The 16,141-nt window shown below is 38.5% G+C and overlaps 1 protein-coding gene across 2 annotated transcripts in view; it reads left to right on the forward strand.

Annotated features, from left to right (window-relative positions):
• The window catches only part of VPS50 (VPS50 subunit of EARP/GARPII complex), a 93,423-nt gene extending 80,615 nt beyond the window's left edge, over nucleotides 1–12,808 (forward strand). For both annotated transcript variants that reach the window (XM_037383888.1, XM_037383889.1), the window contains 6 exons: nucleotides 3,403–3,549; nucleotides 4,611–4,707; nucleotides 4,848–5,006; nucleotides 7,398–7,519; nucleotides 10,474–10,663; nucleotides 12,060–12,808. In XM_037383888.1, the coding sequence (XP_037239785.1) occupies nucleotides 3,403–3,549; nucleotides 4,611–4,625 (162 nt within the window). In that variant the 3' untranslated portion in view covers nucleotides 4,626–4,707; nucleotides 4,848–5,006; nucleotides 7,398–7,519; nucleotides 10,474–10,663; nucleotides 12,060–12,808. The remainder of the gene's footprint in view (nucleotides 1–3,402; nucleotides 3,550–4,610; nucleotides 4,708–4,847; nucleotides 5,007–7,397; nucleotides 7,520–10,473; nucleotides 10,664–12,059) is intronic.
• The last annotated feature ends 3,333 nt before the right edge of the window (nucleotides 12,809–16,141 follow it).

The following is a 16,141-nucleotide window of genomic DNA, read 5'->3' on the forward strand; positions in this document are numbered from 1 at the left end:
CTTTATTGCTTCTTTCAGTCATTTGATCATTTCTGTTAATGAAGGCTGGAGGAAAAAACACATGCATCACTGAAGCCCTTTCAGGACGATCTTGTGCTTTTCACTGCCAGTCCTTGGGCTTCCTTTTTGCTGTCAACATGCTTTTGCAGTACCTGCTTTTTAGAACAAGTTGGGGGAATGAAATGCTCATACTGTGTTTAACAAGTATATTTGAACCAGAGTTTGACTCTCTGGTTGAACCCCAGCGTATCTTTGACTGAGCCAGTTGTCTCATGTACGTTTTGTGTCTTCAGGTGCAACACCATTTCAGCATTTAAAAGGTTCACAAGATATTTACCTTCATGGGAAATAGGCAGGTAGAAAACAAACTGTTTAAAATGTATCTCAAGTGACAGGCAACTTTGAAGTGTGATAAATACAAAATTAAGTCTTTATAATATTTGAGTTTTGCATAATTTGTGATCAGTCTTTGAAGGAAACAAGTCCTCACCACTGATACTCTTCTCCCAGCTCTGTGGCTCGCTGTCTCTCCTAAGAATAAAGAATTGGGTGGTGGACTGTGGGTTCAATTTTTTTTTTTTTTTTATCATGTATAAACATTTCAAAGCTTCTCATATTTTTTTTTTTAGTTTGATTTTGGTTTTTTTGAGAATGACATGAAGTGAAAGAGAAAAAGAGAAGTCAGATAAGAGTGGATTTTGATAATAATCAATGGTGTCTTTGGCTTAGTATTTGTAGAGAATTGACCATTATGCCTAGATGATTAGATGTTACTGCCTGTGTGCAGTATTCTTGTGGATGTGCTAGGTAGGTATCTTCAGAGCTGCCTGGAAGAGGTTACATGAGTTTTAACAAATGCCCAGGCCTTTTTGGCTTGCTTATCCCTTCTGATAGACTCAGCAGAATGCAAGCTTCATGTTATTGTGAGATGTCTGGCCAGTTTAATCGCAGATTTATCTGGGTGAATGTGAACACAGATCAGAGCAAAGAAAATTCATTTTTCAAATAACATAGTGTCATGGCTAGCCTTTACAATCATTCCCATGCTCAGTGCAACTGTATCTGATAGCATTTACCATGAACTTCATTTAGAAGTTTAGTCTTCTTCTCATTGATGTATTTCTGTGAGATCTTTTAGTGCTACAAATGATGTGTTGAAGGTATTGCTCAGTCAGAAGTCTTTGATTATTTTTTTTTTTAATGTCAGAATTTCTGTGAGGATCCTTCAAGGTTCCCTGCTTTATCTGCATTCTTCTTCTGTAACATACTACAGTAATTTTTTTAGAGGTCTGAAGATACTTTCCTCACCCTTGATAGTGAGAATGCAGCTTTCCCGTCTGTGCTTTATTCCATCTGCTGTAGCCCATTTTTATGTTTGTGTTTAATGTCTTTGGGAGACACAGAACTGAAAGAGCCTTTCTGATTTAGCAGATCCACCCCCTTCTTGCCTTGGGCTGTCACATCACAGGAGGCAACTGTCAACTAAAATTCAAGATAGCTAAAGTGGAACTTTTGATCTTTTTGTTCCTCCACACCTCAAACCATTTTTAATAGCTTGGACACTGTTGTCTTATATTCTTAATGTCACTTTTGGCTTGGCTTTTATCCAAGCAGTAAACACATTTTGGTGCCGCTTTGTCTATAGCAGCAAAGTTTTGATCTTTCTGTTTATTCTGTGTCACTTAAATTCTCACCAAGTCCTTACACATTTTGACATTATCAGTTTTTGCGTGCCCTGCCTTTAACTGCTGCAGGATAACCGCAATGGTTCTGTCAGATATTTTGCGACCAGAATAACCTCCCTGTTGTTTTTCACCTGATCATCTGTACAGTACCTTTTCTCTTGGTTTTTCAAGATCTACAATGCATATTCCTTCCATATCTAAATCTTGATATTTAGAATGAGTTAGGTTACCACTTAGTTCTGTTAGTGTTTCTAGTGCTCACTGCTGTCCTTTTCTTCCTAGGCAAAACTGTCTGAAAAACATGTGAATAACAATTACTCAATTTCATGTCACTCCTCACAGTTGTGCTGTGCTATGAAGCCTAGAAGATGCTTCTGATGACTGTTGTCAGCTTAAGTCTGTTTTTCTTCCTCCTTCGTTAGTTATTTCACTGCAATGTCCTCTCAATTTATTTGTATCTCCAATTGTTAAAAAAACCCCACAAAACAAAACACAGACTGCAAACCTGCTTTGTTTATTACAGTGTTTTTGGCTTCATCTTTGTCCAGTTTTACAGCAGCCAGAGAATTAGGCTAATTAGTTTTTTGAGTCCAACCATAAATGTAATGTTTAAGCAGTTGACCTTGCTTTTGTAGAAATTATTTTTACCATTTGTCACTCTGTTATGGCCCAAATTTATTTTCATTCCATACACACTGATACGTTGTAGCACCTGTCTGGCCACAGAGTTTCTATCCCCAGGGTCATTGAAGGCTTTTATTTATGAAATCAGTGCCATATCATGCCTACCTTCTTTATCTGTTCTGGGTTCTATGTCACCTTTGTTTTGCAGCATTTGTTACATTTTCGTAGCCTGTGGGTAAACAGTAAGCAAGATATGAGTAATTAATCTAAAGCTGTAACTATGTTTATGTTTTCATGTCCTGATATGGTTTGGGCAAAGCTAAGCTTCAGTGGGTGTGCTGTTTATATACCTACTTAGACCAATATGATAGGTCTGGGAATTCCTTCTGTGATTCCTCATCTAGCTGTAACTTGTACTTACATTCCTGAAATGTAGAGGTGGGTCATGTATCTGCCCCCACTGTTGTTTTTTGGTTTGGGTTTGTTTTTTTTTTCTGTTGGTTGTTTTGGTGGGGTTTTTTTCAAGTTTGCAACCAGGCACTGGTGTAACCTGTTTCTTAGTCCAGATTCTTTTCCTGCACTGTGAATATTTCCTTGTTTTCTGCAGTAGAAATGTCTGCGGGATAGAAGTTTTCATGGAATGACAACTTGTTTAAAAACATCATTTGTATTTTACTTAAGTTGGCTGCAGCTCTCATAAGCAGTAAAGCCCATACATAAGTAATATTCCTTTGATTTGTCTCCTTATGTGGTTGCTGTTAGATTGAAGATACTGTTTCTAACAATGAGAAGTCAGTCTTCCAGTAGGCAGTTGGGCTAAAGCTTGTATGGGCATTAAGGTGTAATAAGAAGTTTGTCTCTGCCTTCCCCCCCGCCCCAAGATAGGTATTGATCAACATGATATAATATTTTTTTCATCTGTACACCACACGTTCAAGAGAAAACTCTGTGGTTGTCTTTTGATTCAGGCTTGATTCAAATAATACATTAGAATTAGAAACATTCTTTCATCTTACCTGTTATCTGGAACTGCTCAGCTGGAGCAATTCTTGCTGATTTTGTGGGTTTTCATTTGTTTAATTCTTTGTTTTAGGACGTGTCTGCTGATCTGCAGGAACTCTCACAGCTGCTGAAGAGAGAAGGAGAAGGTGCCAAGCCCACATCTCAGTCATCTCGTAGTTTTGACATCTGGCAATTCATTGTATGGTTTGGCAGAGAGAGTGGTGGCCACGGAATCCTTGTAGGTTATTTACTGTACACTGCATTTTGTGGTCACTGGAAGCTATGGATTGTGTGAGATAGTGATTAAAAGCCAAAACCTTCTTGAGAAGTCAAAGATTCCTACCTGTCAATGTAATTTTAATATGAGCGATAGAGGTATTTTCTAGCTAAACTAGTGGGACCTAACCATGTGGTCTAACCACTTGCAAGCACAAGCAATGAAATTTTACTACAGCTAGTCCAGTAATTTGTGACAGTACAAGGTCAATCTAACAGGAAAAAGGTTTGAAATTGGAGGCCAATGGGAATATTAATCTCTGTGGTTCATTTAAACCTTACATTAAGTACTCCGAATGGTGATGGCTGAGACTGAAACTGTTTAGTTGGTATTGGTTTAACTTTGACTGCAATGTTCTTTTCAACGGGGGAAGTGTACCTTTGAAGAAGAGATCATAATAAGCAAGTAACACAAACTTAAAAGTGTTTATCTGGTCAGAATAATGGTAAGAGTCAGATATATTACTTTTTGCCCACACAAGCTGAAACTCAAAGATCCGAAGTTCATTTTAAAAAATGTTTTTCAAAGGAGCTTATTTTCTTTTGCCTTCATTTATGCTTAGTTAAAAATGTATTACTTTGTTATGCCTCTTATTCTGTCTTTTAAAGATTCCCTAGTAAGTAAGTAATGGGAATGTTATTTTGGGATTCTGACAGGGATTTATTAATTTTAATATTGAATGCCCTGTAGTATGGAAATTATGGAACACTTGTCTGCTGACTTTACTAGACTTTGGATCAGACTTTTGCAGCGTATCCTGAGGTAAAACAGAAATATGAATTGTTGATATTCAAGCCCTAGTCTCTATTCAAGCATTTTCTTGTTTGCAATAGTATTTTAAAATTGTCAGACTGGGAGTGCTTGTTGATATGCTGGCATGAACTGATACGGTTCTTCTCAGTTCTAAATTTTCGAAGGTTACGTATCATTACTGCCAAATAAGTCAGCTGTAGAGTAGAAGCTGTGTAGAGACATGCCAAATGTTGCATTTAGTTAACAGTAAATTTTCCTTGCTTTCAAAGGGTATTTCTGGCTGAGCAGTTTGAGTTTCTTCAGCCTCATCTTGATGCAGTGATGCCAGCTGCCAAGAAGCCTTTTCTTCAGCAGTTCTATTCTCAGGTCGGAATTGTATAATTCACAGCTGATTTTTAAATGGAAGATTTGAAACATGTACAATACGATGCAAATAGTTGCACATCATAGTTATATATTATTATCAGAAATTTACTGAATTGAATTTTATTTGTATTCTGTTTCAGACAGTGTCAACTGCCAGTGAACTACGTAAACCAGTTTATTGGATTGTTGCTGCTAAAGCCATTGATTATGAACAAATGCTACTTCTCATGGCTAATGTGAAATGGGATGTGAAGGAAATCATGTCACAACACAATATATATGTAGATGCTCTTTTAAAGGTGAATAATTTCTGGGAAACGATGTGCTAGATTTTATAAAAACTAGTTTTTTAAGTTACTGTAATACTTCACTAAAACTGTTAATATAGCATGGTTAGAGCAATACAGCATCCTGACACATGGTAAACTATTATAAGGAGGTCTGTCCGGAATTTTCATTACTCTTGTTGCTGGCAGATTGTTTTCAGTGATGATTTTTTGACTACGTGGCAGATGAAAATGACCACAAAGATTTAAGGAGTTTTATGTCTAAATCTGGAATGGTAGATAAAAGTGTAGTAAACGGAGTAACATTGAGGAAAATCAAGCTTTAACAAAGGCTATTTGCTGTTTTGTGTCATTTTAGCAGTTATTTCTGAGATGTATGGTAAGGCTTATAGGTCAAACCAGCACCAACAGTGATCATGCACTATCTAATTGAATTGCTGTATTTGGAAGTTGGCATCTGAAAAAGAAGGTAAAAGGGAAGTTAGTCACCCAACTTCTCAATTGCATTCAGTAGAAGCGGTTATACAATTGCTGTGTCTTATGACATACAGAACCAGTTCTTGGGAGAATCCCTCTCTCATCCTTCTATATATGTCTTAACGGTGTTTCTAAAGGTCTTTAGACGGAAGTTTTGGCAGTGGTAAAATTATACTAATTGTTACAGAGAAACTGAAAGTTTTATTTTGAAGAAAGTTATGCATCTGTAATGAATAACAATTTTGTTTACAGCTTTGTACTTTGTAGCTGTTCTCTGCTTTAAAAAAAATAAATCCAAGCAAAGAAGGGAGAATCTAATAGAGGATATATCATTGCACTGATTTTAACTGAATCTTTGTGGTTACCCTTCTTCATGCTGCCATGGCTTTTTGAAATCAGTTTGTACTTAAAATATTTGGTCTGTGCCGTAGAACGTTTTCCTTCTGTGAGAGTGCAACTGCTGATGAATCTGCTTTAGGAAATTAGGACTAATACCATTTCTGGCCTCCACATTATCTAAATAATAATAGTTGCTACAGAAGCTTTTAGATCATTGCTAAGCAATTAGTGATTTGCTGTGAACCCTGGGACTCCAGGATTGAAGATGTAAGTGCAGTGTTTAATGTAATAACCAATTACTTTTAGCCATGTGCACACATATGTAAAGTTCTTCTATACTCAGTATGCATGGAAGCAGATAAAGTGGGGAAAGGCTATTGTTCCAGAAATTAATTATCACAGAGCACTGGGCATTTTCCGTAGACTGAGTTGTATGCCGGTGTCCTGGTTTCAGCTGGGATAGAGTTAATTTTCTTCTTAGTAGCATGACACTGTGGTACCCTGCTTCCTCTTGCCAAATCCCTCTTTCAGAAATTTTGTGTTAAACACCAATTATTTGGTCAGATAGTAGGTTAAATGGATTACTGAGATTCCCTTCTGATTTTCTTCCCTTACTGATTTTTTTTTTATGGAGGGCAAAAAAGGAGGGGGGTGGGGGGATGTGCAGAGAAGAAAAAACAACTAGATTAACAGTCATGGAATGAAAGCGCTTTGTTGGACAAGTATGATCTTAATAGGTTACAGTACAAACTGCTTTTGCTAGTTACAGAGACCAGTTCATTATCGGTCTGCTTTATATTTAAGTCATTTGCTACTTTTTTTTTTTAATGATGGAGGTGTTAGTCACTGGCAGCAGACTTCTATTTCACTTCATGTAAGTCACAAAATTATTTTAGCAGTAATTATATTCAGTTATGACTGGTTTGTCACTCAAAGGAACAGCTCAAATCCATCCAGGCCATTAATTTTTCAGGTGGAAACAGGTGCCTTCCCTCAACCTGAACTGTTACCCAGCGTTGCAGTATGCTCCTGAACAGTTAGATTTGGACTCTTTTCAGTGGGTGCGCTCAGCATCTTTTAAAGCACTGGGGAACTATCTGATGTTAAATGTTGATGAATAAAAAGTGATTACAGTATTTCTGAGCTTCTTGGAAAGCTGATATGGTGGGTATTTAGAGGGATAAAGAGGTCATCACTGGGTTTTATTAGTGACTGTATATTGACTTTAACAAAGTTAAAGATGAATTTAGGGAGTGAGGCAATGAAAATGGCATTTGAAAGATTAGCTTAGTTAATTTTCAGAGGTTCTACAGAGAACTACACCTCTGGGGAACAGAGCAGTATTTCCTTTTTTTAAAAAAATTACTGAGGTGGTGTTGCGAATGACATTCTAGAAAGTGATGTGCTTTCTACTTTACCCATTAAGTTTGTCTCTGCAGTCTGTGCCTACTAAACTTCTCTGCTTTGCTCTTATTTTCCAGTATTCTCTTTCGTGTGCGTTTCTCATTCTTTGTCATTGTTGCTAGGGGTTTGTAGAGTATCGTCTGTTTTATGCTAAAGGAATAATGATCTTTCATGTTTCATCAGGAATTTGAAGAATATAACAGAAGGTTGAATGAGGTGTCTAAGAGAGTCCGTATTCCACTGCCAGTCTCCAACATCCTTTGGGAGCACTGCATACGCTTGGCAAATAGAACTCTCGTGGAAGGGTAAGTAGTTCATGAAAGTCTTGCATTTGGCTAAATATGTCTATAATGATAACATCTATTTTACAGAATTGGAAGTTCTGATTTTGTAATGCACTGGTAGGATCTTGTTCTTTTGAGAAGCCTAAAAAATATCAAGGCTTAACACAGTTCTTAGCAGTTGTTTCACAGAATCTGGTACAGCATTAAGCCTAAAGGGGATGGTCTTGTACCTAGATACTGCTGAAGAATGACACTGAGTGTTTTATTGAAGCATTTGAAACTACACAGTTCTCTTTCAGACGAGCTCTATCTGAAAATTGCTGCTTCCTGACAGAGCAAAGGAGAAAGTTAAAGTGTAATTGTCAGCATCTCTGTGGTGATGCCATTTGTCTTTGCCAGGAAGAAAGATGGAGTTGTCAACCCTAGCAGTTATCTTAGAGTAGCCATGGAGAAGAATTTTTTCCAAATTCATCAGGAACAGAGAGGTATCTTAGCTGGCTTGGTCAATAAAGGCTCAAGCACCTTAGTCAGGAACTGCTACATCTTGTTCATCCCTCCCACTTAATCAGTGTTCCAGCCTTTTTCAGAGCCAATATTGTAGCCTGAGTATTGTATGTAGTCTTCCACCCACTGCATTTATGTTTTATTTTCTTGTCTCCTTGCTACATATGTCTGGTCTCTCATCGCAAGTTCTTCTGCATCATAGAATATGTGCTGTCTTCCACTCCTGTTCCCATATTTCTTTCCTGGTTATCTTTACCCTGTGCACTCCCTACTACCTATTTTACTACTTTCTATCCCACTCTTTAGCTGTCTGCTCTAATTTAGGACCTCAACAGCATCCTTCTTCTCCAGATGTTAGCTGTCTATTGAGGATCATCAGCTTCCACTGCTTCCATCAAGCCATCATCCTTAAATTCATGCCTATTTCTTTTCATGCCATCATCCTTTTGCTCTTTCTTCAGAGACCAGTTTCATCTTCATGGAGACTAAATCCAGCCATGACCTCCCTCTGGCTTCTCAGTTTCTTCATGTGACATATGACCCATACAACTATGTTTTCTTTTTGAAATTTTATTTTCTACTTATGCCTCAAATCAAACAAAGTGGAACAAAAGCATCTTTCTTCTCCTGTCCCTGTCCCCTTTTCCTTTCAAGTGGATAACACCAGCAATCACTATCAACCTCTTCTGCCTCAGCCCTTGTGCCTGTCTTGGACTTGTTTCTTTTTTCTTACTTCACAATCTTACTCATTTTTGTGACTTCAGTGTTCACAAACCACTTAATTCTTGGCTCTGAAGATCATCGTTCATGTGTCTTGCTCCGCACTGTTCACAATTGTGACTTAGCATGAAATTTTCACCTTTACTGTCACCTAAGCATTTCACTGACTGGTCAGAGGGAACTAGGAATACCTTGCTGGTGTGACTTGCCCTGTGTATTTTCTTGGAGCGTAAAAAGCACTCATTATTGTCTCCTCCCAAATATCTGCCTGTAATTTCTCCTTCTTGCCCAGTTCTTTTGCTCACATACCTTGTAGTTTCATTTGCCACTGGGGAAGGGGAAGAAGGGTACTCTGAACAGCTGACTCTCTGAATACCTTCATAACTTCTTTCATCTCTGAATTCCATGAAGGTATGGCATTAAAAGCCACGAAGGAGATGTTTCTGCTCTAGTCAGCCAGTCAACTGCAATTGTTCTCATCAGGCTCTTTGAGTGAAGGTTCATCTTCAGTGCAGTCAGCCATATCCATCATTAAATTTTGCCCTGCCCTGTCTCCTAGTTCTGTGTTCTCTCCTGTTTCCCATCTGGCTTCTTGAAGTACTTCAGTATGTCCTATTAAGCATCATCGTCCAATCTTCTGAGAAGCTCCAGAGAGCTTGTGTCTTGGTCCTCTCCACTTTTGCCTATGTTATTTCTGCATTTTGCAAACTCTGCATGCTAACTGTAAGGGTGTGATTCTCCTTATTCTTAACCGGTCTTGCTGTGTATCTAGTTTCCAGCTGCATATTTCTGCTTCCTTTGCATCAGACCTAATGATGTAGGTATAATAATTAGGATCAACTTCATGAACCAATGGAAGACTGAGCTTGCTTTAAAGTTGGTAGAAGGGAAGAGTGGAATCAGTGGGACAGGATTGTCACTTGTGGCAGCAGCCTGTGGGTGGGCTGGATTAAGTCTATCAAGACACTGTGCCCCAAACCAAAGCTTTTTTACTCCCTGTACACAGCTGAAATTGGCACTGTCCAAGGGCATTGCAGTGTCATTTCCTTGGATCTTGACAAATGCAATGTCATACCCATTTGAAAAACCACAAAGATAATTTTTCTCATTTGCGGCCTATTACCCCATTGTTATTCTTCCTGGCATTACTCTGCCCTAAGCTTATCTATTGTCTCTTCTTCTTTGAGCTCAAACTTGTCACCAGTTTTCTGTCAATCTGCTCGCATTAAAACATTAATGTCTCACAGAGATTAATTAGCCAGTGCTGCCAACCTTTACCCTCTGTTTGTTGCGGTAGTTGTGCCTTTCTCTAATGCTGCCACTGTTGGTTCAGTGAGCTCCTGGTGACTGTTCCTAAAGCTGCCACATTGCCTGTCAGACTGTGGTGGTCATGAGCACTTGACTAAAGTCACTGTCTAGTGTGTTGATCAGCATTGATTTAGTTTCCTTTAACCCACTTCTAGTAAGTTATTCGATGTAAGATTTTTAGTGGCTTTTGGTGGGGGGTGGCAGTGAGTTTTTTAAGTATCACTGGGTACAATGGGGTTCTGTTCTGTCTGTGGGGCTAAAACATATTATACTAATGCAGATAAAACTTTGCATCAGACATCAGAAGAGTTCTTGTCTGCTTTTAACTGAAAACCATAACTATGTTCCTCCTTAGTGTCAAAGGGCTAAGTTAAACAACTTTGAGAAGTAAGATTCATTTTTATTTCCTTCTAAGTTTTACTTTCCACGGTTTCACTTTTCAGTTATGCCAATGTAAAGAAGTGCAGTAATGAAGGGCGTGCCTTGATGCAACTGGACTTTCAACAATTCTTAATGAAACTAGAAAAGTTAACAGACATTAGGCCTATTCCAGATAAAGAATTTGTGGAGACCTACATTAAAGCATACTATTTAACAGAAAATGACATGGAACGCTGGATAAAAGAACATAGGGTAAGAGTTATTTGCATTCTTTTACTGCCTGTTGGGAAAATTCACCATGATGACAGAATCATGCTAACTATATATGATCAATGCTTCTCTGTGTTAAAAATTAATATATGCATATATGAATATATTCATTTATTATACGAAGATCTTTATGGGAAGCAGTATAAATATACATGCACAAACACATTTATATGTTCGTTATTAATTATCATACGTACTGATTCAACGTCTGATGACTGGAAAGGTTAAATAAGCAAGGCGCATCTACCTACTGTATCAAAAAGTGTAGAGAACAAGAGCGAAGTGAAGTTGGAAACATTTGTGTGCTGTTCAGAATATGCCAAAATGCACAGCTCGATCATCAGGAAGTTAGGTTTGAAATCACACTGTGGAGTTTTACTTTGCCTTTGGGAATAGATTGCTTAAACTAAGCTGTAAGGCACAATGGGTAGGAGTCATTGCTGCTTCTTCCTTCATTTAATAATACTGAATCAGGATCAACATTTCTCTCCAGGTAAGTCTTCATTTGTGTTTTGAAAGCATTTACCGTGCTTTCATGGTAGCACAACCTAACAGTTATAACAGGACTGCGTAAGAAATAGTCACATGCTGTTGAAGTAAGAAGACTTCTAAAATGTAGCACTTTGAAATCTGTATTTTGGGCTTACTTTAAATCCCACTAGAAATGGATGAAAGAAATGCCTCTAGTAATTTTCTTTGTTTTACCTGGAGCCACAAGAGAGATTGTGAGCTGTTCTTTGGTGACCTACATGGAAAAACACTTGTTTAAACCTACTGGTGAGAGCTGTATTTTGGATGGTGTTGGTATAAAGGTAGAACTGGCAAATGGGGTGTTTTGACAGGTGTTAAGAATTCTTGTCTTAACATTTTTGCCATTTTTTCCTTCTTTATCATGTACTGAAATTAATATTGTTTGGAGGCCCTGTAGACAGAAGTATTTAGAGGCTTATTGGAAATGAGAAGTCAAAATAAAAAAGATACAAACTTTTGTCATTTTGTTTAGGAAAATGCTTTTATGTTAAAAACTAATCTCATTAGCATGTATATTTCCTACCATACCTCCCAAAGAACGGAAAATGCATTAAAAATTGATTTATATAAATATGTATTCACAGAATCACTTTCTGTGAACTCAGTCCAACACTACTAAAGTAAGCATTTTCCATTATAATCTGCCATGTAGCAAAATACAGTTTTGTTCTCTGCCTCAACTATGAAAACTATCCAGACCTGACTTAACTACCACTTTAAATCTCCCTTGTGTACTGACTGCCTCTATCAGTTGAAAAGTCCACAGTGTGTATGTCAGCGTGTTTTAATTTTCTATCTTTGTCTGGTGTGTTACTCTGCCATAACATGATCTGCTTTTATTTGCCAGGAATATTCCACTAAGCAGTTGACCAATCTGGTGAATGTTTGTCTGGGCTCCCACATCAACAAAAAGACAAGACAGAAGCTTCTAGCTGCTATTGACGACATAGACAGGCCTAAAAGATAACTGGAGAGAGCTGCTTTCCTTGTGACTTGTACCTTTTTCTGTTCATGTGAAGCATGCAGACAAACCTCTCATGGACTAATGACAACCTTCTCTTAAACATTGTGCATGACCTTTCTTACCAGCATTGGAGACACTGAAGTGGCATAATGTTCTAAAATATGACTTTTCTAATCCATAGAATTCTTTTCTGTCGTATTTCTTTTTTTTTTTATTTTGTTTTGTTACTTGCCCTTAGTAAAGGGCCACTGTTTGTCTATCATTGGTGAGCTGTATATTTTGCAAAATTGTATACTGTAAGTAAAATCAAAATCAGAGAGAAATACATTGGCTTAATATATAGTTGATGCTCTTTTTAATAAAAGGGCTACTTGAAAATATGATTTCTTTCTTCCTTGCCTTCACCCTCAGAAATTGTGCTTTATTATGGAACAGTGTAAAATGAAAGGAAATGTACAATATTTGATCAGTGTATCTTGCATGTGGATTAAGAGTGCAGATCAACTAAATACTTCCATGTTAAAGCCTCTCATCTTCATATGTATTTAAAAATGTCTGTTTATTTCGGAATTAATTTAGTCACATCAAAATGATTGACTTAACAAGGTAATAAATACTGTACACTAATATGATATATTTGTGCGACCTTTTTTCCTAATTGAACAACACAAAATGTCATTTACAATAGAAATTACTAATGTTCCCTTCCCTTTTGTCCCTCTGCCAGTCTTCCCTGTTCTGAATCAATAATGCCAAGGCATAGGAAAAACGTTTTTTTGGCTGATGTTTTGGATTGATATAAGATAATCTTACTGTTTCCTGCTCTGCTGTAGATACCCTGAGTGATCCTGAGCAAAGCAAAATTGCTTGGCTGTGTATTTGTCCTAGAAATCGATTTTTCACAGCATCACTGACTTCGCTGAAGTTTTCAGGTTTGCCTTTGGCAAGTATGTAAAGGTTTACATTTTGGTGGGTTTTTTTAATTACATATTAAGCTTGTTGCAGTGCTCCCAGACCTTTTAAATGGTAGCATGCTACCATTGAGCTAATAGGTAAAATAATTTACATGAGCTACAATCCGCTAATGGACATGTTAAAATCTCAGTTTCAGGTGCATACTTGCTATTGTACTTCTTAGTCAAACATGAGAGAATCGGGACTTACTGAATGACAACAGTATCTAGTGAAACAGATAGTTGCCCTGTGGAATAATTATAATTGCTCTTTTCTGTAGCTTAATTTCCTCTTCAGCTGTGGACTGGGCACCATTATGTGAGTTCAGTGAAAGCCTGTATACAGTTTTAGAAGAGTGGTAGAATTTACATTTTAAATACTGACTGTGCAGTATTCAGCTCCCCTGTTCATCTGTATTTTAAATGAAATAAGATTTAAACAAAATTTAACTCTGTTACTTAATGACCATGCTGTCATGCTGAGTTCCATTTAAAACTTGTTTAGTGGCTTGTCAATGTATATGTTGGAGCCGAATCACTTTTACTCTCATTAAAAAGGTGGTTCAAAAAAAGAAGAGTAGTTTGTTTTGAAAGTGTGGACTTTTGCATCAGTATGTCTGTCCTGAAGTCAGATCCTGAACAAGACCTCTTGGAAGAAATAGAAATGTGTGTGAGATGATTAGTGTAAATTCTGTTTCAATTTTCTTCTCATGGGTGAAATAAGAAATTTAAATCTCTTTACCAGAGCTTTGGTGAGCTGAACACAGGGTTAATTTCTCCTGAACTGTTTAGGTTGCTGTGATTTGATTGCTTACCGAAAAATAGGAGCGTAAGCACAGACTGGAATGTAGGGTCAAGGAAGGAGGTGGGTAATTGCATGAATCATAGTCAGGAGTGATTTTTTTTTTTTTAGTGTATCTATAGATAGACTTGTTATTTTTAAGTAAGCCCCCAAATAAAAGAATATGCAAGACACAGTGTTAAGCCTGTGCAACAACTGTTTGATCTTTGTTCGTGTAAGCCTCAGAAATTATTATGTTTTCCAGAGGAATCTCCTTTTGCTGTCCGGGATTGATGCTAAGGGTGAAGCTACATAGCTTAATGCAGGGGTCCTCAAACTACGGCCCGCGGGCCAGATACGGCCCCCCAGGGTCCTCAATCCGCGCCCCGCCCCCCCCCCCCCCCCCCCCCCCCCCCCGGTATTTACAGACCCCCCCCTACCCCCACCCTCCCCGCCAGCGGGTGGGGGAGGGGAAACCAAGCAGCCGCAGATGACTGCCTGACACTGCATCCGCACGCCGGCCCCCTGGTTAAAAAGTTTGAGGACCCCTGGCTTAATGGCTTACAGATGCTCTTAGATACATGGTTTAACTTTCAGGGTGCCCTGCATGGAGTCAGGAGCTGGACTTGATGGTCCACGTGGATCCCTTCCAACTCAGGATATTCTGTATTATTTGGTCCTGAGTGACTAATGAAGCAAAGTTTTAGCTGAATGTTGAATGATTAACTTACTAAGGTTAGGTAGTTTCCATCCTCTGGTATGAGAATTCTTTATAAACCGTTGATTTTTTTAGCTTTTCTGTACATCTTCATTTTCCTATGGAATAAGAAGTCTCTTACGCTGCTTTTTCTGCAATAGAAAATATGGCGTAGATATCCTTTATGTTTTAGAGGAGCGTTTTGGAATACTTTAATAACAGAAGATGATTTCCTTTGGTCTCCAAGCAGAATGACCAGCGCTGCAGAGGGGGCAATGCGTCTGTCAGTCCTTCTTTAGACTAATAAAGAACTTCAGTCCTGTTCCCCAGACAGTAAGTACTCTCATATTTGCCAGACTCAGCTGGAGCACAGATGACCAGTTATCAAGTCTCTGATTAGGCGAAGCCTGTTCTCGTCCTGATCGGCATACAGCTGGCTTTTCTACAGCCAGCTTCTCTCAGTTGCATCGAGTGGTGATGCTGTTCCCCAAAGCAGCAGCTACTGGGACAAACATAGAGGGAAGCCAACTAACAGGTTGCTGTTACCCCGGTGTAAAATTCAAGTCCTTGCTTTGGTATGGATTTAATTATTCAAGGCAGAACGGCATTGACAGGAAAGACCATCTTGGATCAGCAGTGCCTCAGCTGATGGGGTAGAGTGCACAGAGCAGCCCCTGCAGGTGTAAATTCGAGTTCTTGGTCTGGGTAAGGACTTGAATGCTCTGCGAGTTCAGATTTCCATGTAACTGACTGTTCTGGATTCCGTTGTTCCTGCATCGGAGAGAGTCTTCCCATGCATGAAGTAAGAGCTTGGCTTTCTTCTGATCTGCAGTGGGAAAAACTAGATCCTTTTCAGATCTGCTTAGCAAACCCTGAATTTGGGGTGTAGGTTATAGCTTGTGAACACTGCTGAAAGAACAGCCTGCCTTCTTTTGTCCCTACCCCCTTAGGGGAGAAAAAGGAAGGAGTGATCAGTGGCTGTCTCAAAGCTGTGTGTGACAGGTTTGCATCCCCTTTTAATTGTCACAGGTGTGAATGACAAAGGCATGTCTCCTGGTACTGAGTGCAAAGCTGTGGACACAGGTTGTGCTCTTGACCTGTCCTTGTGCCACAGAACACAACGTTGTAAAGATCCCCTTCTCTTACTATGAAAGTGATGTATGTAGAGCCTTTCCCCTTTTAAGATCTTGCTCATAGTTAGTGTTGATAAAATTTTTGTATTGCAAGCTGCACTTTGGTAACTCAAACTTTGAATAAAGCCCACGTTTAAAAACAAGCAAACAAAAAATCCCTGAAAAACACACACATACAAGAAAACCCTCCGCTCTGCTTAAATTGATAAATAGTGCTGTCTCTTACCAAAATCCTCAAAAGGCCAAATGTCAGCAGGCACCTGCTATATTATAAATGATGCAAGCAGCGATGGACAAAAAAATGCAGATTTATTGTGTGTGGGTGATGGTATCTACTTTATTTATAACCACTGCTAGAAACAGCATAATATAAAGACTAAACATTGCCCCAGACACTAGGG

The sequence above is a fragment of the Falco rusticolus genome, chromosome 4, assembly GCF_015220075.1.
Source record: "Falco rusticolus isolate bFalRus1 chromosome 4, bFalRus1.pri, whole genome shotgun sequence".
Taxonomy (NCBI): Eukaryota; Metazoa; Chordata; class Aves; order Falconiformes; family Falconidae; genus Falco; species Falco rusticolus.